The 22,052-nt window shown below is 41.1% G+C and overlaps 1 protein-coding gene across 4 annotated transcripts in view; it reads right to left on the bottom strand.

Moving 5' to 3' along the window:
- RGS17 (regulator of G protein signaling 17) overlaps positions 1-22,052 on the bottom strand; it is a 100,065-nt gene that overhangs the window by 9,335 nt on the left and 68,678 nt on the right. For 3 of the 4 annotated variants that reach the window (XM_043457393.1, XM_043457391.1, XM_043457394.1), the window contains 2 exons: positions 2,815-2,904; positions 437-671 (listed from right to left, as the gene is read on the bottom strand). In XM_043457393.1, the coding sequence (XP_043313328.1) occupies positions 437-671; positions 2,815-2,904 (325 nt within the window). The remainder of the gene's footprint in view (positions 1-436; positions 672-2,814; positions 2,905-22,052) is intronic. The other variant, XM_043457392.1, reaches the window with a different exon arrangement.

Consider the following 22,052-nt stretch of genomic DNA (forward strand, 5'->3'; position numbering starts at 1 on the left):
TGGGCTCTATTTTCCAAAATTCAGGTTCAGAAGTTCTGAGTCAGCCTCGAGAACTTGCTTTTCAAACAAATGCTCTAGGAGATTCTCAGACAGGTGATCTGAGGACCACACTTTGAGACACATTGCCCCAATGTAAGCTCTTTTCCATTTTAGTTGAACTCTTGGCCAATTGTATTTACCAGGCTTCCTAAGGTTAGTTCTGAAAAGCAAGTAGACTATCACAGGAGTCAGCCAGAGATAAACGATCAAAGCAAAGTGGGGAAACCTAACCTTGAAACACTTGCTCAGGTAGATTCTTAGAATGGAATCTAGATTATCTACCCAGATAAATCTTCTAGCCTCTCCACACCCAATGCATTACTCAATTTGGACAGAGGTCCTTTTAGGTTCATCCTTTGTCTTAAGAAGCCCACATCAATCCTTTCCAGATTTTTACCTCTTTTGGTGAGAGTATAGAAATGTAATCGTCGTATATCATCCTGGCCTTCTCTTCAATTACTTTTTTGTTCTGCTCTTTCTTTAAGTCTTCACAGGCAAGCCAGAAAAGTAGGTTCTCTTCACTGTATTCCGTTCGCAGGAACTCCCTGAAGAGGTTTCTTCCTGCCGGGGCCTTCATCATCTTGTCAAAATTTTGAGACCAGGACAAGACTTCATCTGAAGTGGGGTTTTGGCTGCAGAGACAGAAGGGGGCCATTATCAAAAGCAGCTTGGGTGCAGGGATGAGAAGTAGATAGAAATGCTGCCATCTAGTGGTCATGTAGACTCAGTCCAGCCTGACCTGGCAAACATCTGCCAGGACAGGGCTAGTTATTTCTGCGTCATGACAAAAATTCTTGTAGGTATAAGCTATGTGTCTGGGAGCCAAGCATTCAAATAGCAAGGTGTGATACACACTTTGCACATGGTCATCATCAGTTCAGTTCAGTTCAGTTCAGTTGCTCAGTCATGACTGACTGTGACCCCAAGGACTGCAGCATGCCAGGCTTCCCTGTCCATCACCAACTCCCAGAGCTTGCTCAAACTCATGTCCATCGAGTCAGTGATGCCATCCAACCATCTCATCCTCTGTCATCCCCTTCTGCTCTTGCCTTCAATCCTTCCCAGCATCAGGGTCTTTTCCAATGAGTCAGTTCTTCCCATCAGGTGGCCCAAGTATTAGAGCTTCAGCTTCAGCATCAGTCTTTCCAATAAATACTCAGGACTGATTTCCTTTAGAATGGTCATCAAAGATTCCTAATGAAGCTTGGACATTTTTGAACTGTAACAATCTACTGCAAGTCTATTACATTACTTTGAAAGGCAAACTGAACTTTTTTGTTTGCATCTGATGTAGATTTTAGTTTCCAGGCCATAAGATACAGTTTCTCTTTTCATCTCTGGTCACTGCATTTTCACTTTTCACTGAATCAAAAATAAGAACACATTGTGTGCCCTTTCACATATTTACCTAAACTTTAAGAATTATTCTGGTAAACATTATGAGTGAATTGTTACCACTGAATGGAGTTACCACAGCTTTTGAACTGTGGTGCTGGAGAAGACTCTTGAGAGTCCCTTGGACTGCAAGGAGATCAAACCAGTCCATCCTAAAGGAAATCAGTCCTGAATGGTCACTGGAAGGACTGATGCTGAAGCTGAAGCTCCAATGCTTTGGCCACCTGATGGGAAGAACTGACTCATTAGACAAGACCCTGATGCTGGGAAAGATTGAGGGCAGGAGAAGAAGGGGACAACAGAGGATGAGATGGTTGGATGGTATCACCGACTCAATGGACATGAGTTTGAGCAAGCTCCGGGAGATGGTGATGGACAGGGAGGCCTGGCGTGCTGCAGTCCATGGGGTTTGCAAAGAGTCAGACATCACTGAGCGACTGAACAACAGCAATGACAATTAAAAACATAGACCATTTACAATGACACAAGGGACTTTTTAGATATCTGTATTCAGGTTTTTTAGCAACTATTCCCCTGCAGAACCTCATTTGCCTATACATCAAAGAAGTAAAGGAGAGAAGAAAGGAGAATTTTATGACTAAATTGATCCTGATTTTGCTTTCCTATGCATTGGTATGTTTAATAATTTTCCAACCTAAAATACATTTGGTCAAAAAAGTAGTCATATTTATTTTTTCCTTACTTTTTAGACCAAACATTTTAAGTTGGTTTGCTATTATTCCAAGATATCTGAACTTCCTCATTTGTTTAAAAAAATTTTAAAAGACAGAAAAATCACTATGAAGCCTCAGCATTAAAACCTTCTCCTGAGCAGCAGAAAAAGAAGGCAACTATCATTATACAAATAATCTACTTGCATTTTAATTCTATCCTGTAGATGCTGCATTTCAACTTCTCATTTTGGAGAAAATACTTGGTTAGAGTCTGTTCCAATGGAAATGGGACCAAGGACCAGCCAGGTGCCTTTTCTGACTTAGGTAATTTCACATATCATTTTTGTTTTAGACTCTACACCTATAAAGAGAATGACTTAAAAAATTCTTAGAAAAGGGAACTAAAGAATTAGGGCAATTTGCAGGGGTGGGGGGTAGTTAATTCATGTAGCAATCATTATTTTTGGAAAGAGAAGGATAAACTCAAGCAATGTTTTAGCCAATAGTTGAACAGAGCTAACAGAAAGAGTGATAAAAAGGAGTTGCAATCTCAAAACAAGATCTCCCAGACGGAGTGAGCATTCATTTCCCAAAACCGTTTTGAGAAGTACCGGGAAGTACCGGGAAGCAAGAGACGATGGTTAAGCCCTGGGCAGAGGTAAACAGTACAGACACACAAGACACAATTATAGCGCAACTCACTCACCATTCCTCTAGGACCTGGATACTCTCCATCTTTGTGGTGTGCGTGGGTCTTCCTGCATTTTCCCCTCTTTCTTCATTCCTAACAGTGAGGCTGTAATGTAGTATAACACTTTATTTTGTCAAGGGAAAACCAATTATTTAAAGAAAAGAAAAAAAAATGTTCTAGGAAAACACTTCATGGAAGAATTTTATTGTCAACTATGTGAGCGTATTCAGAGTGCAAAAGAAACAGCACCATTTTTAAATGAGAGCTAAGCCCACGTCAATGAAGGGAAAGAGAATTATCACTTAATAAAGCAAACCACAATCTCAAGAATGGGTGCTGTTACACCTTCTGACTTCATCCTTGCAAAATTTGAATTACTTAAAAGCTTTGTGACACCCTATGTGATTATATGCTTCAAAATTTGATGTATATCATTATGTTACTCTTTGGAGTAATGCTATTTTGACTTGTGGTTAGTTCTATTCTTGGTTTGATTTCAGCTGATTCTCCCCCCTTGACAGCTCTGCAGACCAGACTTTTTGTGATTCTTCCCATCATCACTCCATCCACTCAAGTTTGAGTGACAGCATTTGTATTTGACATTTTCTTTGCCCTTTCATCTCTTCAAGTAAAGCTACAATAATCCTAGAGGAAAAGCTGGTTACTCTGAGGGTCTGAATAGGAGAGCATTGGGTGGGAGGCCTTTCTGTGTCTCTGGGACATAAATTTGGGAATTCTATAGGATTATAGGAACTAGGTTATTGATATTTCTCCCAGAAATCTTGATTCCAGCTTGTGCTTCATCCAGCCCGACATTTCGCATAATGTACTCTGCATATACGTTAAATAAGCAGGGTGACAATATACAGCCTTGATGTACTCCTTTCCCAATTTGGAACCAGTCCATTGTTCCGTGTCCAGTTCTAACTGTTGCTTCTTGACCTGCATACAGATTTCTCAGAAGGCAGGTCAGGTGGTCTGGTATTCCCATCTCTTGAAGAATTTTCCAGAGTTTGTTGTGATCCACACAGTCAACTGAGCGACTGAACTGAACTGGTAGGAACTAGGATAATCCCAGGGGCTTTACTAACCCAGAACAAGAATAAGAATTCTCTGATTCAGGTAAACTAGCCAAGCAGCGTCATGGTTCAAGGTGTAGACAATGTGATGGGGAGGTTATGGGCAAACAGGAAGAAGCAGGGTGGAGAGAATAACTCAGCGGCCTTGGAAAAGTCAAGCTACTGAATCAGCCAATTGATCCCCTCTGTCTAGAAGCCAAGAAGCTTCTCAGGAGCCTATTAGAGAGCAAAGGAAGTTGGGATGACACCTCATTCAGTCGTTCAGTCATTATTTACTCAATATGGGGAAAGAGAAACCATTATTTTCTAGTGCTTATTATGTGCCAGGCACTGTCTTTTTACCTTTAATTTTACTCTCCCCATTTTATAGATGATCAACGAGAGGCACAGAGTTGTCTGTTAGTCGCTCCGTAGTCTCCGATTCTTTGTGACCCCACGGACTGTAGCCCGCCAGGCTCCTCTGTCCATGGAATTCTCCAGGCAAGAATACTGGAGTGGGTTGCCATTCCCTTCTCTAGGGGATCTTCCTGACTCAGAGAACGAAGCTGGGTCTCCTGCATTGCAGGCAAGCTCTTAACCACCAGTGAAGTCCAGCTGGCTCAAAGGCAGGCACTAAATAGGCAGTATGATTGGAATTTGAACCCAATTCTCCTGAACAACCCTATAACTGTTACTGAGTGCCTGTATCTGTTATTATGAATCATGCTCTCTGATAGACACTACGGCAATAGACAAGTGAATGTAGAAAAGTGTCACTAAATACGGTTGTCGCTTAGTGCACAAAGGCTTCCAGTAATTAGCTGTTGTTCATCTGGAACATCTGGGAAAGGAAATTGAGACAATGTCTCATTAATTCATTCTCAGCTGCCAGGGTGAGGATGGGAGAAGGTAGCAAAGATTTGAAGGCAAAGGAGTCAATCTACAACTGAAAGTGAGACTAGATGGAAAATTGAGTCAGAGAGAACTTTCAATACCCTGAGATAAACGATAATGGAAAAGAATATAAAAAAGAATGTATATGTACAAGCTTACGTGGATGATCAGTCACTCAGTCGTGCCCAACTCTTTGCAACCTCATGGACTATAGCCCGCCAAGCTCCTCTGTCCATGGAATTTTCCAGGCAAGAATACTGGAGTGGGTTGCCATTTCCTTCTCCAGGGGATCTTCCTGACCCAGGGATCGAATCCATGTCTCCTGCGTCTGCGTGTGTGCGTGTGTGTGTATACATAAATCACTTTGCTCTATAGCAAAAATTAGCACATTGTGAATCAAATACAATTTAAAAATGTAATCCTCAAAAAAAAAAAAAAAAGTGGACAATCTGGAGAAAAGAGAAACCTTATAGGAATTAGAAAGGACAGTCAGGAAAAGGACACCTCAATGAAAACAGTCATAATGAAATAAATTCAGTTCTTCTCTATCAATTTCTAGGGAAAGTGGCAGATTTTACAGGTGTAGAAAACCTCCTACAAAGGTAGTGTGGCCCAAGGAATTCTAGCCGATTGTCACTCAAACGTCCAGAAAACTGAGGCATGCCCTGCAGGGAGGCAGCAATTCTTGACAGATCTCAGCCTTCAATGTAGGGGAGCCCGAGGAAGTGGTGAGGTGGGATTCAGAGAGCCCCCCAGTTGGTTGGGGGCTGCCTGTGGGGGCTGTGAACAGGCCTGCAGGTCAGGAATGTGTTGGAGGAGAGAGTCATTCACTTCTCCAAGCGTCTTTGAGGAAGAGTGCCTCTCTGGAATTTGACAAATTTCCAGCAATGATGGGAAAGTGGGTGGGGGAGGTAGGAATACACCATCGGCAATATTACGTGGAATTTCCTGGGAGAAGCTAATGATGGGAAATGCATAAAATATGCAACTTAGGGTGAAAGTGAAGGTCGCTGTTGTGTCTGACTCTTTGCAACCCCATGGACTACACAGTCCATGGAATTCTCCAGGCCGGAATACTGGAGTGGGTAGCCTTCCCCTTCTCCAGGGGATCTTCCCAACCCAGGGATCGAACCCAGGTCTCCCGCCATTGCAGGGGGTTTCTCTACCAGCTGAGCTACAAGAGGAGCCCACAACTTAGGAGGTAAATTCTAAATAGAAAGATCACATTTAAATAGAAAACTAGTACTCATTCTGCCAAGCTTCACCGAGCTCTGACGTATGTGTGCACACATGGGGGGGGGGACTATAAAAATATCAGGACATGAGGTTGCTTTGCTGATTAAATAGTAAACCCCTTAAGAAGTTATTTTGGTTACATTTCCACACCGTGTCTTATGGAGTGTGCTACACCGATGCAGATATCCTTAATTTCCACAACATCTGTGAAAAAAAAACGTGTTCTCCATTGTGTCTTTGCTGTAGAGCAAAAAATCTGGACTCCACACACATGATTCACAAGTTTTTGAACATGAATTCTGGCTCCTGTGTCTGTTTCTGTGATATTTACAAACATCCCAAATGCCAGCATATTAAAGTGATCATTATGAAATATTGGGTGGTGTGTGTATCTTTTATTTCCACAGATGGTAAAATATGGACACACATTTATACTAAAACTACTTATAACAGACATTCCGTAAGTGCCTAACTGTTCACCATTTGCTCCGTATCTTTTTTTTCATTTTTATTTTAGTTTTGGCTGTGTCAGATCTTAGTTGCAGCAAGTGGGATCTTCCGTTGCGGCACTTGGGTTTAGATCCCTGGCATGTGGGATCCTAGTTTCCTGACCAGGAATCAAACCTGTGTCCTTGCATTGCAAGACATATTTCTAACCCTGGACCACCAGGGAAGCCCCTTGCTCCATTTCTTGATCTTGTATTGGACACAACATAGCCCTGCAGAAAGAAATTGACTTTTAGCAATCAACGTGTCCTTTTTAATCAACTGCCTTTTAGGACCGTTCTCTAAAAATTGGTTTCAAAGTTTCAATTATCAAGAACTACTGATAATGCCATTTTAAAAGATGAACAGAAATGGAGAAAATGGCAGAACTTGGTACTAGACTGTTTTCCATCTATGTCTTAGACATGTCTGTCCCAAATTTCACTAGGTCCTGCTCTAAGTAATACAGCCAGTGGTTTTTTTTTTATTAAAGTAATAAAATACAGGGCATATTTGCTCTGAATAAACCATATGCGTATAATATGTGCTTAAAAAAGCTCTAAAAAGAAAAAAAAAAAAAACAAAAAAATACCAGTCATGAGGGGTCACATGGAGACATGTTCTTTTTCACTTTTACACTGCTTTTCACGTTTTAAACTAACATTTCCACTTTTTAAAACAACTTAAAGCCATTGAAGAGAACAGAATGCATAAACGATGCTCACCCCGGGAGTCTTGATCAAAGCTTAAATATTTTATGGGAGAAAATGCCGACAGTCTATGCTAAGAATGTTAAAATAAGCATATAAAATCCCGTTAAGAGATTTTTTCAAACAGTGACTTTAGGAAGAGAAATACATTTGGTATATTTTAGAAAATAAGGAAATATGTCCTTTTTATGTGTGGGTGGGTTTTTTGTTTGTTTACAGAGGCGTTTGGATGGTGGGGTGGAGAAAATATTACATCCTGCCCTTGATCCAGTTTACCTACTTGTTCTTCATCACGGCTATGTGTGGGGCCTATTTTGGAAGAGGATCTACTTTTTTTTAAAGAAAAACAACTGGTTCTTAGGGAGAATCCTTGAAATGGTTGTAAATAAGATGAAAACTTTATAGTAGCTCTGTTAACTCTGAGATAAAGGCTGACGACAAAACCACATACGTCTTTATACAAACCATCCACTGAGGAATTGATCAGATGTTTCAACTTTATAGCATGACATCAAGGCTCAAGAAAGAATCAGTCATTGGTAAAAGGAGCTCATTATTTTGATGTTCTTACACTGTGCTATCAGCTTTTTCTTTATGTGTAACACTTCTACCTGAAATTTCCTAGTGCAAAAAGGGAATCAACTTTCTTCAGGTTCTGGAAAAGAATTGGTAAGTTATTCTTTAAACATTTCATTTTTCTCCGTCAAAACATCAGGGTAAACCAATACTACAGCTTTCCTCAGGAGTCAAAGACGATTTACAAATGTCTATGAGACACCTGATTTATGCAAGAGCGTCTGAGTTGGAAAGTCAAGAAAGAGACACAGGATCTGAAACTGAGGAATCCGCCAGGTAAATGGGCATCACAGAGCACTGTAATGAGGGCTGGGATACAGGTGTTTGCCAGATGGAGACCGAGACGAAGGGAAGTCCAAGCAGAGGGGGAAGCGTTGTGCAGAGCTGTGGAAAGGCATGACATCAACACAGAACAAAGTCACAGATCAGGTGTTTCAAGACGGGAGCGATAAATTAGAACAGGCAGTGAGGCGTGATTAGGTGATGAGCCAAGAAAACAATGAGGTGGAATCCCAATCTCAGATAGATCTCCTTTAAGATGATTTTGGCTTTCCCAGCTTTATTTTCCCTACTCACAATGGGAACAAAGACTAACCACTTGCAGCACAAAGGCAAATTATTACACGTGCTTAATTCAGTTCAGTTCAGTTCAGTTGCTCAGTCACATCCGACTCTTTGTGACCCCGTGGACTGCAGCACGCCAGGATTCCCTGTCCATCAAGGGAAAGGCAAATTGACTGCATATTTAAATGACAATTAAAATGACCGCATATTTAAATGACAAGTGTATCCGAGTTTTTCCTTTCAACTTGAGAGAATAAACCCTTACTCTTTGCTGTCATTATACAACCCTTTCTCATGCAACACCTTACCATTTCTTCCTCACAATGGTCCTGGGAAGTAAGCAGGGATTTTTTTTTTTTTTTTTTTAATTAATCCTTCCCATACAAGTCAAGGGGGACTTACTGAATACCCACAACTAAAACATATCAAGCCTAGCGCTGGAGCTCAAGCCATCCACCCTGTTTCACACTCATTCTTGCTGTACAGAGTTTCTTCCCTTGATATGGAGGAATGAATCGTGGTATTTTACCTTTTCAGGTATTTACAAAATGGGTTGCTCTTCAATGTTTGGAAGGGGTAAAACCTCTTATCGCACACCCTCTCATCACAGCTCTCAGTCTCTAGGAGGTATTGCCCAGAGAACTGAATATGCAATAGATGTTGGCAAGGAGTAACTTCTCAGTTCCCTGGAACTTGAGACTGCCAGGGAGAAAGGAGCTGTTCTAGAAGCTCTGACAACAAAGCCTGACGAAGGAAAGAAGAGGTGACACCACTCGTGACTACAGAACAGGGGCTGCTCCTGCAAGGAGCCTCCCTGGGATGTATTGATACAACTCACTCCCAGCAGCAAAGACAATTTTGGGGAGAAGTAGATTCGGAAGGGAGAAAGGCACTGATGCATTGCTTAGAAAAGACTATTCAAAGGAAGAAAACTAATAAAAATAAATGGGAAAAAAAATGTAATTTCGGGGGGGGGGGAGGAAGAAAAACGGGAGCCGAAGGTGCATAATAACCATGTACCCTCTACCACTTCAGACAAATACTAATCCAGTTGTGATCAAACCCATGACTTGAACCCTATCTCCTTCCTTTCTGTATTCTGGTGAAACAACTTGTTTTGAAAGGGGTGCGTGAGGATGGGAATGGTGGTTAGAAATGTGTGTCTGGAAAGGTTATACAAGACTTGTCCCCAAAAAACACTGCCCCTAGAATTACTCCTCCTATTTTTCATAATGAGGTATCATATATTATAAAACAAATGTTTCATCTGGCTTAACCTTTTATTTCATTGAGTTAAAAACCTCTCGAAAGTAAAATAATCTGCTACTAACACTCTGTCCGCTAGAGGGCAGTGTTGCCTTTATAAACAATGTTTTCATCAACTCAATAAAAAAGAAAAAAAAATGAGAAAGTTTCTGAGTTTACCCTTATTTGGGAAAAAAAAAATCTATCCTTATATGTATGAGGTTTTCATAATTACATCTTTCTAAGGATTTGAAAAGAGTCATCAAATTTTCTGTGAGTGAAATAAACTCAAAAGCGATAAATTTAATCTTGGGAGGTGTGTATAATTACACCTAGTTTTCTTTTTTGCTACTTAGGAAGTGTTCTGGATATTTCCCACCCTAAGTCATTTAACTTAGGAGTATTTTAGTCTTAAAAAAGGGTAAGGCATAATGCTATTAACACTGTAGTTATTCTTCCCAATGATAAGCTGTTTGAACTCTTAATATGTCTCTTGCTGGGGTAAAATGGCCTGAAGATACATTCTTAGAATAAATTAATTAGAAAAGATCTTAAACTACCACCAGGCCAGAAATATTTTTTTTCCTTAAAATGTGTTCAAAGAACCATTGTGAAAGTGGATCCCAAAGGATTTCAATGCCAGTTTGGGCTGTATGTTCATCACTTCTTTTGCTGGTGTTTTAACTAAAGACAAAATCACTTCATCTTCTCACACTTGGTCTCTTTGTTACCAATTTCTCTCTACACCTGCTTCTGCTTGAAAAGATAGGTTTCCAAAATTCTCTTTTTCTATTGGTATTAAATTTTTGTTTCTATCGGTATTAAATATTTATTTCTATTAGTATTAAATTTTTATTTTATTTATTCCTATTGGTATTACATTTTTATTTCCATGTATTTTAGGTTTATGGACATTCAATTGGTTTAGGATGCCAACTGCATTTAACAAGTTATAACCTGGGTAAAATCTGGATCTATTATGTCAGCTTATGTTTAGTTAAATAACTGAAGCCTCCTATTTGGCATATATATATAGTTTCTTTTTTATCCCCCTTGAAATGAAGAGAATTACAGGACTGAATATTTAGGTGTATTTTATATAATATATGCCGATCATTAGAATCCTTGCCTTCAGTTCTCAGGTTGACTGAAACCCTATTTTAAGTTCTTCCTTCAGCCCACTGTAATTTTCGCTGTAAGTCATAATTAAGTTAGTGGATGCTTCTGTGGGAAAGCAAGTATCTAGGATGTGAAAATACCAACTGGACTTTTATTGAGTTAGTAGACCCTGTTATTAAAATGGCATGTAATCACCCATGTCCTTAAATGCTTCAGTTAAGTTGGAGTCAGGCTTCTCGTTTTAGTTAACGCGTGTGTCTATTATAAAAAGCAGAATGAAAAGGTTAAAACACCAGCTGATACTCAGAAAAACATCTGCTAGCTGTCACTTACCCATCCATGGCATTCATTCCTTCCCAGGGATTTTCCAATTACTGTGTGTGTGACTATGTGCGGGATGAGCATCCCTGAGAACAATTATGATTGAAGGTGAAAATCCTGATTTTGGGGAGACTTACTTAATCTCAGGATACGATAAATTTAGAACACTCTGGGTATCAGTGAGTGTGGGGTCCCTGCTCCATAGAACTCAGGGAATGCTGAGTTCTATCTGTACTCCTTTCTACGAAAGTTGGGGAGAAAGGACCAGGGATACCCAATGTAGAAAATAGATTCTGTTGCATTAACTGAGACACAAACAGAACATGCTAAGCACACAGTGGCCAAATTCTACGAAATCTGAAAATTTCCTGTCAGCTTGAGACTTGCAACTAATATCTATCAATAAACGATTACTCAGGGGTTCCCTAGAAAGTACTGAACCCTAAAGTAACAGGTATAGGTATGTTGTGAATCCCGTCTTAACAGATGAAGAAACTGAAGTTCAGAGACTGAAGTGAAAGTCGCTCAGTCGTGTCAGACTCTGCAACATTATGGACTGTACAGTCCATGGAATTCTCCAGGCCAGAACACTGGAGTGGGTAGCCTTTCCCTTCTCCAGGGGATCTTCCCAACCCAGGGATCGAACCCAGGTCTCCCGCATTGCAGGTGGATTCTTTACCGGCTGAGCCACAAGGGAAACCCCAGAGAGACTGAGAAACTTGCCCAATATTTCATAGTCACATGTTATAAAACCAGGATTCTTCCAGGTCTAATTCCAGGGTGGTTTTCTTCCTACTCCCATGCTGCTTCTTGAAAGTAGGCTTTATATGAGGAAGGCATGTTATTAGACTTCATGTGTCATCTTTATAAATATGGCCAGGCAACATCTATTTCGAATGAAGCACATGAAGTTATTATTAGACTATTACTTATGAAATTGGTCAATTAAAAGTTTCTGTGCTTTTTTTTCTTTATACAAAAAAGTAGCGATGAAATATACTTTCTGCTTAGGAGCACATGCTCCCAGGCATGAAAGTGAAAGTGTTAGTCGCTAAGTCGTGTCAGACTCCTTGCGACTCCACGGACTGTAGCCTGCCAAGCTCCTCTGTCCATGGAATTCTCCAGGCCAGAATACTGGAGTGGGTAGCCATTCCCTTCTCCAGGGGACCTTCCCAACCCAGGGATCAAACCCAGGTCTCACACACTGCAGGAGAATTTTTTACCATCTGAGTCACCAGGGAAGGCCCCCAGGCATGAGATGTATTTTAATAAAGACAGGAATTTTGTGGTATCAAAAATGATCAAATTTATGAAACCCAATGAAGCAGAATTATTACACAATCAACTTCATATGGGCAAGAGGTGGATTTTATTGTCTGACAAGTAATTAGGAATTCTTTTTCTTAGATTATTTTTTATGTGGACCATTTAAAAAATCTTGATTGAATTTGTTACAATATTGCTTCTGTTTTACATTTTGGTTTCTTGGCCTTGAGGCATGTGGGTAGGATCCTAGCTCCCTGACCAGGGATCAAACCTGCATCTCTTTCATTGAAAGGCAAAGTCTTAACCACTGGACTGCAGGGAGGTCCCCATTAGTCATTCTTGAGTGATGTCCTGAGACAGCAGGCAGATTTTAGTAGGTTTACCAGGCCTAGACCTAAAGAAGCTAAACCTAAAAGGAATAAGAAAGAGTTCCATTGAGAGAGACGAAAATAATATTAATTTCAATCAGATGTAGGGAAACTACAACATTTTCCAGATAAGCAAGGGGTAGCAAAAATGTCATGACTTTAATTTTCATATTATTATTGATTTGAAGAGGCTGGGGTGGGGTGGAGGAGACAATTCTTAAATATCGTCCAGGTAGCTAATAATATTTGGCTAGGATTTACAAGGGCTGGATTTCACCTTGTTTTAGAAATTGAATAATTTGATTAAGTCAGAAAGGGAACCCCGGCTTCCCTCAACTTGAGTCTTCACTCCAAAAGATTGGGGTGCCTCAGAGCCTTTGAAAAGGGGTGCACTTGGCAGCTTTTTTCTCCAAACGCTTCCTCCTCGTGCACCTTAAGGAGAAGTTTGATTCTCAGAGTTCACTGGTCACCTCCGGTCGACCAGACAAGATGTGTTACGATCCTTAACCCTTTAGACCGCCCTGCTGTGTTTGTAGCATCCGTCATCCCCCTCTGTGTGAAACTCCCCATTCTCTGGGCGGCTGTGCCGGCCCCGGGGCCGTGTGTTGTATGTTACCTCCCCGACCATCTCTTCTGTCTTCTGTGTTTACAGAGCTGCACTGCTCTTCCCAAAAAGGCTGGCTGGTCTTTCCCGAGGTTTCAGCCTGTAGCTCATCGCTCTTCATGCTAGGTCATCTTATCTCCTGTCTACTGTGTGCCAATGACTCCCTGCTCGTTCTATCTAATCAAGACCTGCCCTGTAAGCTTCAGCATCATTTCCACAAAGAATCCTCGGGTACCACCCATGGAGTGAGTCCAGCTGGGCCTAACCACCTCCTCTTCCAACATGCTCCCCATTCTCTGAAGGCTCCGTCTCTCTACACCGGCTAAGGCAGCTCCCCTCTACCACCACCACGGGGCCAGGTCAGGGTTGGCAGCCCCCACCACAAGCTCTGAGGCTTCTACCCTCTGACCCTTCCCACCCCACCCCCTCTTCTCCTCACTCCCCTCTGTGATTCCTCACCAGCTTCTCACACTTGGGCTCTCCCCTCTCCATCTTCCCTTCCCCATGACGGGAACCATAACCCAGGTGACCCCGCAGGCATCCTCAAGGCACCCAGCAGGACGCCTGTCTCTGGTTCCTCCCTGGCCTCAGGCTGTGAGCGCCTGACCTTTCTGGCTGGCTCTTGCCTTCTTCTAGCTGGAATTAATTTAATCTTTCTCCATTCTTTTTTGGTTCATGCTTTCTACTCTTTTCAACAAGACTGGGTATAATATTTTCATCAAGTATTTTATTTTCTCCATACCCATCTTTCCACTGACGGTCTAAGCACTGCAAATGTGACTCAGAAAAAAAATATACATTTATATTAAAGAAAGAGTTGAAAAGGAATGGATAAAGAAGATGTGGTTCATCTATATATTGGAATATTACTCGGCCATAGAAAATAAAAAAAGCATGCCATTTGCGGCTACATGGATGAACCTAGAGACTACCATGCTAAGTCAAGTCAGACAGAGAAACACAAATATTGTATGATACCACTTATTTGGAGAAATTAATTTAAAAAAATGATATAAATGAATTTATTTATAGAATAGAAACAAACTCACAGATTTTGAAAACAAACTTACCAAAGAGGGAATGAATGTTGGGGGAGGGAAAAAAATAGAGGAGTTTGGAATTAACATACACACAACTACTGTTAATATATATAAAATAGATAATCAACAAGGATCTACTGGATAGCACAGGGAATGCTATTCAATATTCCCTAATAACCTATATGGAAATAGAATCTGAAAAAGAATGAATAGATGCATATGTATAACTGAATCACTATGCCTCACACCCAAACTAATACAGCATTGTAAATTAACTACGCTCCAGTACAAAAAAAAAAAAGAAAAGAAAAGAATGGAATGCCTTCAATGGCAAAGGATCAAGGAATCCTGATTTGGGCAGTTTTCCAATAGATAGCACTCAGAGGTAACACAGATTGGGCAGAGGCAGCCTCAATACTGAATTTTTCTGGAGGGTGACCTGAGGAGTAAAACCAAATATTCATGTCTAGATTCAATTGCTTATTGAGAGTCTGTTCCCTGTCACATTGAGGCAGGGAAAGTCCCGTGAAAGCTAATGACGTCAACAGTACCAGGCAATAATCAGCCTTCAACTTTAAATGAGTGAATGAACAAGGGCATGACTTAGAGAAGGTCTATAACCCCAGTGCCCAATTTTTGGTTTTGTGTATATGACCTGGGAAACCTGGGTTCATTTTGGTAGAAGTCTTTTGACTGTGTGTGTTTAAAGATCATGATAAGTTATAGAAATTTACTGATAAAATGTACCCACAACATGGTGAGACAGAGTCTCAAAACGAGAATTCTTTGCAAGTGATGCTTTTGACAGTCTGGTTACCAGTCCTTTGGAGGTCCTATGCAGTAAACCTGTGCTCCCATGGGAGATGAATCAGGTCTTTGGGGGTGACAGGCAGAGAAAAGGCTGCTTTTTCACTGGGGCCTCAGATGAAATGACTCAACTGGCATGTGTGAGCGGATTTATTTCCAGGGGGATGGTTTCTTTACCATGGAGCAGACATGGATTTTGTTTTTCCTTTCAAAAAATATCCTTTGGCTTTTAAAGCATGCTTTTTAGTATTTCCACTGGCAAAGAGCTAACGTGTGACAGCGCCAGAGGATAAAATAGGACATTATTTTTGCACTGTTTTGAATTATACAGGCTGTGGTACTTGTTAAAAATGGAGGGAGGGGTGACCAAAAGTATGTTGATGAAGTGTTTAAGGTTCCCTTAGTCAGATTTGTTCCATGGTCTGGAAACCAGCGTGTCAAATGGGATATAATTTTAACTTTCACAGGGCTATTTAACACATTCATGTTTTGACCAATTTCTCCTGAGAAGAGTGGAGAATATCCAATGCAGTGGACCAAATATTGTAGGCACTATACAGGGATTGTGAACTTCATTTGAAAAGTTTTAGTTAATATAATTCTTGAAGAGTTTACAAGGTAAAAAGCTTTGGAACTAGTTCATATCCAGCCTGGAAATGAAAAGTTTAGAAGTGTCATCTTAAAGTGGACAGTTTTAAACAATGGATTGGGATACGAAGAGACTTGCATTTTAGTTCCCCTGCTGGCAAGAATGGGGCTTCCCTGGTGGCTCAGAGGGTAAAGTGTCTGCCTACAATGCGGGAGACCTGGGTTCGATCCCTAGGTCGGGAAGATCCCCTGGAGAAGGAAATGGCAACCCACTCCAGTACTCTTGCCTGAAAAATCCCATTGACGGCAAAGCCTGATAGGCTACAGTCCATGGGGTCACAAAGAGTTGGACATGAGTGAGTGACTTCACTTTCACTTGCAAGAATACACAGAAGAACTGTACAAAAAAAGATCTTCACGACCCAGATAATCATGATGGTGTGATCACTCACCTAGAGCCAGACATCCTGGAATGTGAAGTCAAGTGGGCCTTAGAAAGCATCACTACAAACAAAGCTAGTGGAGGTGATGGAATTCCAGTTGAGCTATTTCAAATCCTGAAAGATGATGCTGTGAAAGTGTTGCACTCAATATGCCAGCAAATTTGGAAAACTTAGCAGTGGCCACAGGACTGGAAAAGGTCAGTTTTCATTCCAGTCCCAAAAAAAGGCAATGCCAAAGAATGCTCAAACTACAGCACAATTGTACTCATCTCACACGCTAGTAAAGTAATACTGCAAATTCTCCAAGCCAGGCTTCAGCAATATGTGAACCGAGAACTTCTAGATGTTCAAGCTAGTTTTAGAAAAGGATCATCGAAAAAAGAAGAGAGTTCCAGAAAAACATCTATTTCTACTTTATTGACTATGCCAAAGCCTTTGACTGTGTGGATCACAATAAACTGGAAAATTCTGAAAGAGATGGGAATACCAGACCACCTGCCTGCCTCTTGAGAAACCTGTATGCTGGTCAGGAAGCAACATTTAGAACTGGATATGGAACAACAGACTGGTTCCAAACAGGAAAAGGAGTACGTCAAGGCTGTATATTGTCACCCTGCTTATTTAAGTTCTATGCAGAGTACATCCTGAGAAATGCTGGGCTGGAAGAAGCACAAGCCAGTATCAAGATTGCTGGGAGAAATATCAATAACCTCAGATATGCAGACGACACCACCCTTATGGCAGAAAGTGAAGAGGAACTAAAAAGCCTCTTGATGAAAGTGAAAGAGGAGAGTGAAAAAGTTGGCTTAAAGCTCAACAGTCAGAAAACTAAGATCATGGCATCTGGTCCCATCACTTCATGGCAAATAGATGGGGAGACAGTGGAAACAGTGGCTGACTTTATTTTTTGGGGCTCCAAAATCACTGCAGATGCTGATTGCAGCCATGAAATTAAAAGACGCTTACTCCTTGGAAGGAATGTTATGACCAACCTAGATAGCATATTAAAAAGCAGAGACATTACTTTGCCAGCAAAGGTCCATCTGGTCAAAGCTATGGTTTTTCCAGTGGTCATGTATGGATATGAGAGTTGGACTGTGAAGAAGGCTGAGCGCCGAAAAATTGATGCTTTTGAACTGTGGTGTTGGAGAAGACTCTTGAGAGTCCCTTGGACTGCAAGGAGATCCAACCAGTCCATCCTAAAGGAGATCAGTCCTGGGTGTTCATTGGAAGGACTGATGCTGAAGCTGAAACTCCAATACTTTGGCCACCTCATGCGAAGAGTTGACTCATTGGAAAAGACCCTGATGCTGGGAGGGATTGGGGGCAGGAGGAGAAGGGGACGACAGAGGATGAGATGGCTGGATGGCATCACTGACTCAATGGACATGAGTTTGGGTAAACTCTGGGAATTAGTGATGGATAGGGAGGCCTGGCGTGCTGCGATTCATGGGGTCGCAGAGTCAGACACGACTGGGTGACTGAACTGAACTGCACTGTCCTTAAGGAGCTTAGTAACAGCAAGCAAGTCCTCAGTTGCCTTATCTGTCAAATCAGACATGGAATTGTCCAAATACTAGTTTTTAGCAAGGCCATTTTTCTTTCAAACAAAATCTTGTATTTTAATCTGATGAGTGAAAAAGCTAAATAGAGAACCATTCCCTTGGATACTGTCAGTGGGGAGCTTGGAACCATAGCCAGCGACACTCCTCACCCAAACCCCCGGAATCATTGTCCCACCATCACACAGAAGCAGGAGGAGTCAATGGAACATTCTGGACACATCGTATCTGAAACCTGTGGAGTTCTCATCTTTTAGGAGTAAACACAGAAATCAGTGTTGCTTGCAAGGACACCCCCGGGAGTAAAGGAGAATTAAAACAGAAGTGGATTAGCACCTAGAGATTTCCTTAAAAAAAAAACAAAAAAAAACCAGTCTGGGTTATTTTAGTGTAGCCTCTGGAGTTGGGGGAGAGTTCATGGAACAGTTTGGAGGTTTACGCTTGCAGTGCATTCTGGAAGCTCTCCCTTTCTGCCTCCTTTTTGAGGTACCTCATTTTTTTAGCATGCTGCAACACACTTTCACAGGTGTCTGCATGATCTCATGGATTCACACTGTGAGTGGTTTCGTAATGAGTCCACATCTTTAAAAGGATTCTTTCTCATCAAGAAAAGGGAAGGGGGTTAACTACTGGAAGAGGCAGGTCGCTCTTTTTGAATCCTGATATAAGGGGAAACATTGTTTTGAGAAATCTGAACCTCTAGACGTGTGGTCCTGACAACACTGTCCTGGCTGGGAACAGCTTGGTCTCCCGTGCAGAAGGGCTTGCAAGTTTATAGGCTGGCCGCGTGATGGCCAAGACTTGGACGTCTGTGACTTATTTGTGTAACACAGCTTCAAGGGGCTAAAGCTCATTCCTTTGGTTTCTCTTCTTGAAATGGTGGGCACTGGGGAGAAGAGGGAGATAGGTGGATTTGAGGAAGGAACTGAAGTGGTTCTCTGACAAGGACAGAGGACATTGTGAAGTAGTCCTAATTTTTGAGATTTTTGAAGGAAAATATGGGAATATTCAGTAGTCATGTATTTATTCTCTTGATCATTGCCCCAAACAAAACATAGTGGTAATTTATAAGGACAAAAATAAATTTAAATGTGAGAGAGGAGCTGATGATGAAACACGAAAGAGAAATGCAAATCTGAGGAAAATACTAAGTTGTTTCAAAAAGCTATAACATGAAAAGCTCGAGTGAGGTATTTATATTTATTACTAGACAGAGAAATTTATTTTCTTGGCACTCTATTTCCTTAAAAGGAGGTAAAATCAGCTACATGACAACTGTTTCTACTTAAGAATGATGGTTACGTCAGACTTTGATTTCTAACCTTTTTGTACCTAAATTACATTTTTTAGTGTTTCTTTTTGTTCTACTCCTTTGACCTAGCCTGGAAAACTTAAAGAACATTTCTATTTTCCCTCTCTAATAAGCTTTGACAATTTCTTGCCCTAAACTCAAAGTATAAAAGTTATGATGTTTAAAGAATGGATGGGTAAAGGACATCTCCATTTATGAAGAGATAACAGTTCCAATTAACATCCAGTTTAACTGTCATTCTTTTTTTTTTTTAAATAGTTTCTTACATTAGAAACTACCTGTGTGTGCTCAGTCACTCATTCATGTCCGACTCTTTGTGACCCCACGGACTATAGCCTGCCAGGCTCCTCTGTCCATGGAATATTTTAGGCAAGAATACTGGAGTAGGTTGGCATTTGCTATTGGAGTGGGTTGCCATTTCCTACTCCAGGGGATCTTCCTGATATAGGGAATTAACCTGTGTCTCTGGCATTGGCAGGTGAATTCTTTACCACTGTGTCACCTGGGAAGCCTCCTTACTACCTTGATCTTAGCCAAAAGGCTGAGAAGCGATTACATCAAAAAAAGGAGACTTGTATGCTTATGGACTGTGCATTTTATGACCTAAAATTGGGTATCCGTGACTCACTGATAGCAAATACAGTTCTTGACAACAATGCTCTCTCATCTAAAATTGATAGAATGCTCATCCAAGGCACCATAGGTTTAGGGTCCAAATATCAGGTTGGCCAAAAGATTGCTCAGGTTTTCTATAAAAACCCAAAAGAACTTTTTGGCCAATCCACTACTTGTCACCCTAGAAGTGTGGAGAGTTATTACAGCTTCCAAAAACTAATTTGTTCTCCATCCACAGTCTGTGTTCTGAGATAATCTGATGCTCACAAGCTCTCATTGACTATTTTGCTTAATGTGCACCTGAAGAATTAATAAAAGCAAGTCTTGCTAAATATCTGAAGGACAGATAAAAGCAAACTGCACGAAACACCTGTTTGACAACAAAGATTATAAAACTTCAGTGTTTGGTATTTTAATCCTGAAGCAATTCAGAAATGAGTTCCTGCAGGCAAATACACTCAATTACTAATTAGTGGAACATGGCATAGAGCAAGTGAGAAACAGAAGTCTAATTCTCAACAGGATGTAACAAAATATTTGCAATGTTTTATACAGACTTTAAAACAGTTTTCCTATCCAAAATAATTTTTTGTGGTATTATATCCACAAGCTGACATTAAAAAAAAAACAATGCATTATTTGAAGCTAGGTCTTCTTTAAAGAGTTTTTATTCTTCCAATATGAAATGTTCCATAGCCCAGTAACCAACTCTTATTAAATGCACACTATGGGTTAAGCACTGTTCTCAGCTAGTATGTGTTTTATCTCATTGAATGTTTAAAAGGACCTTATTAGGTAGGGATTCTTATCACTGTCATCTGATAGATGAGAAATCTGAAGACACTAAGCAACTTGTTAAAGGTCAAACAGACAGTAAGAGATGAAGAGCTTGAACCCAGCCAGGCTAACTGATGCTTTTGAATGGTGGTGCTGAAGAAGACTCCTGAGAGTCCCCTGGACAGCAAAGAGATCAAACTAGTCAATCCTAAAGGAAATCAATCTTGAATATTCATTGGAAGGACTGACCCTGAAGCTGAAGCTCTAATGCTTTAGTCACCTGATAGAACGAGCCGACTCATTGGAAAAGACCCTGATGATGGGGAAGATTGAGGGAAGGAGGAGAAGGGGACGACAGAGGATGAGATGGTTGGATGGCATCACCGACTCAATGGACATGAGTTTGAGCAAGCTCTAGGAGATAGTGAAGGACTGGAACGTCTGGTGTGCTGCAGTTCATGGGGTCACAAAGAGTCAAACATGACTGAGCGACTGAACAACAAGTCTGACTTCAGAACCACCATGTTAAGTCACTCCCCCATAATTCATGGATTAAGGCCAGAGCTAGATGATCTCTTGAGGAACGAGACAGAAAAAAAAAATTACACAATTGCATTGAAATACTTTTCTCTTCTAGAACTCTCTTTCTTCTATCTGAAATACTTAATTTAAGGCTTAAGGATGAAAGAAAAAGGAATCGTAGCATGACTTTTCCCAACAAGGAATCATCATCTGGGAAGCAATTTTGATATTTATAAAAACTATTTTAAACCTTCTAGATTGCTGCAGTATCGGATAGTTTTCTGGAAATGAAGTCTCCTAGAGAGCTGGGCAATGGCACCCCACTCCAGTACTCTTGCCTGGAAAATCCCATGGACAGAGGAGCCTGGTAGGCTGCAGACCATGGGATTGCTGAAAGTCGGACATGATTGAGCGACTTCACTTTCACTTTTCACTTTCATGCATTGGAGAAGGAAATGGCAACCCACTCCAGTGTTCTTGCCTGGAGAATCCCAGGGACGGGGAATCTGGTGGGCTGCCATCTATGGGGTTGCACAGAGTCGGACACGACTGCAGTGACTTAGCAGCAGCAGAGAGCTGAGAGTGTGTTCAACACCAAGGCTGCCACTGGAGCATCACATGTTTCATCTTCTGTTTTGGCCACTGTGATAGATTCTATGCCACTAGATTACAGGACCAACCTCCAAGGATGTTGGGAAACTGTAGCGATCATGCACAAGATGAGTCCAGCAGCTGGGCCTTGCTTTGTGGTTTTGAAACAGGTCGGGGAGATCCAGAAGACCACTGCTAACCCAGAAGATCCAGCTATGAACTGGATCTTACAGGACCCTGAAACGTGTGGTTCTATGGAAATATGCGGTTTTATGAAAATTAAGTCTAGCATGACCCCTCCGACCTCCCAAGGGATCTCATCTTTGTAAATCTCGGAATTCTGGGTCCCACTGATTTTCTTATTTGAAGACACTTTGTGGATTTGGAATGGAAACAGGTTTTCTGAAGTGCCCAAATCATGGACATTTAGCACTTGACAGTACCTTGAGAATCAACTTTAACTCTTCATCACTTTGCTAGTGAGGAAACCACAAACCAGAGATTACAACTTGAATGTCCAAGAAGCTGTCAGTGACAACATTCAATGGT

This window comes from Cervus canadensis, chromosome 33, assembly GCF_019320065.1.
Source record: "Cervus canadensis isolate Bull #8, Minnesota chromosome 33, ASM1932006v1, whole genome shotgun sequence".
NCBI classification, from domain to species: Eukaryota; Metazoa; Chordata; class Mammalia; order Artiodactyla; family Cervidae; genus Cervus; species Cervus canadensis.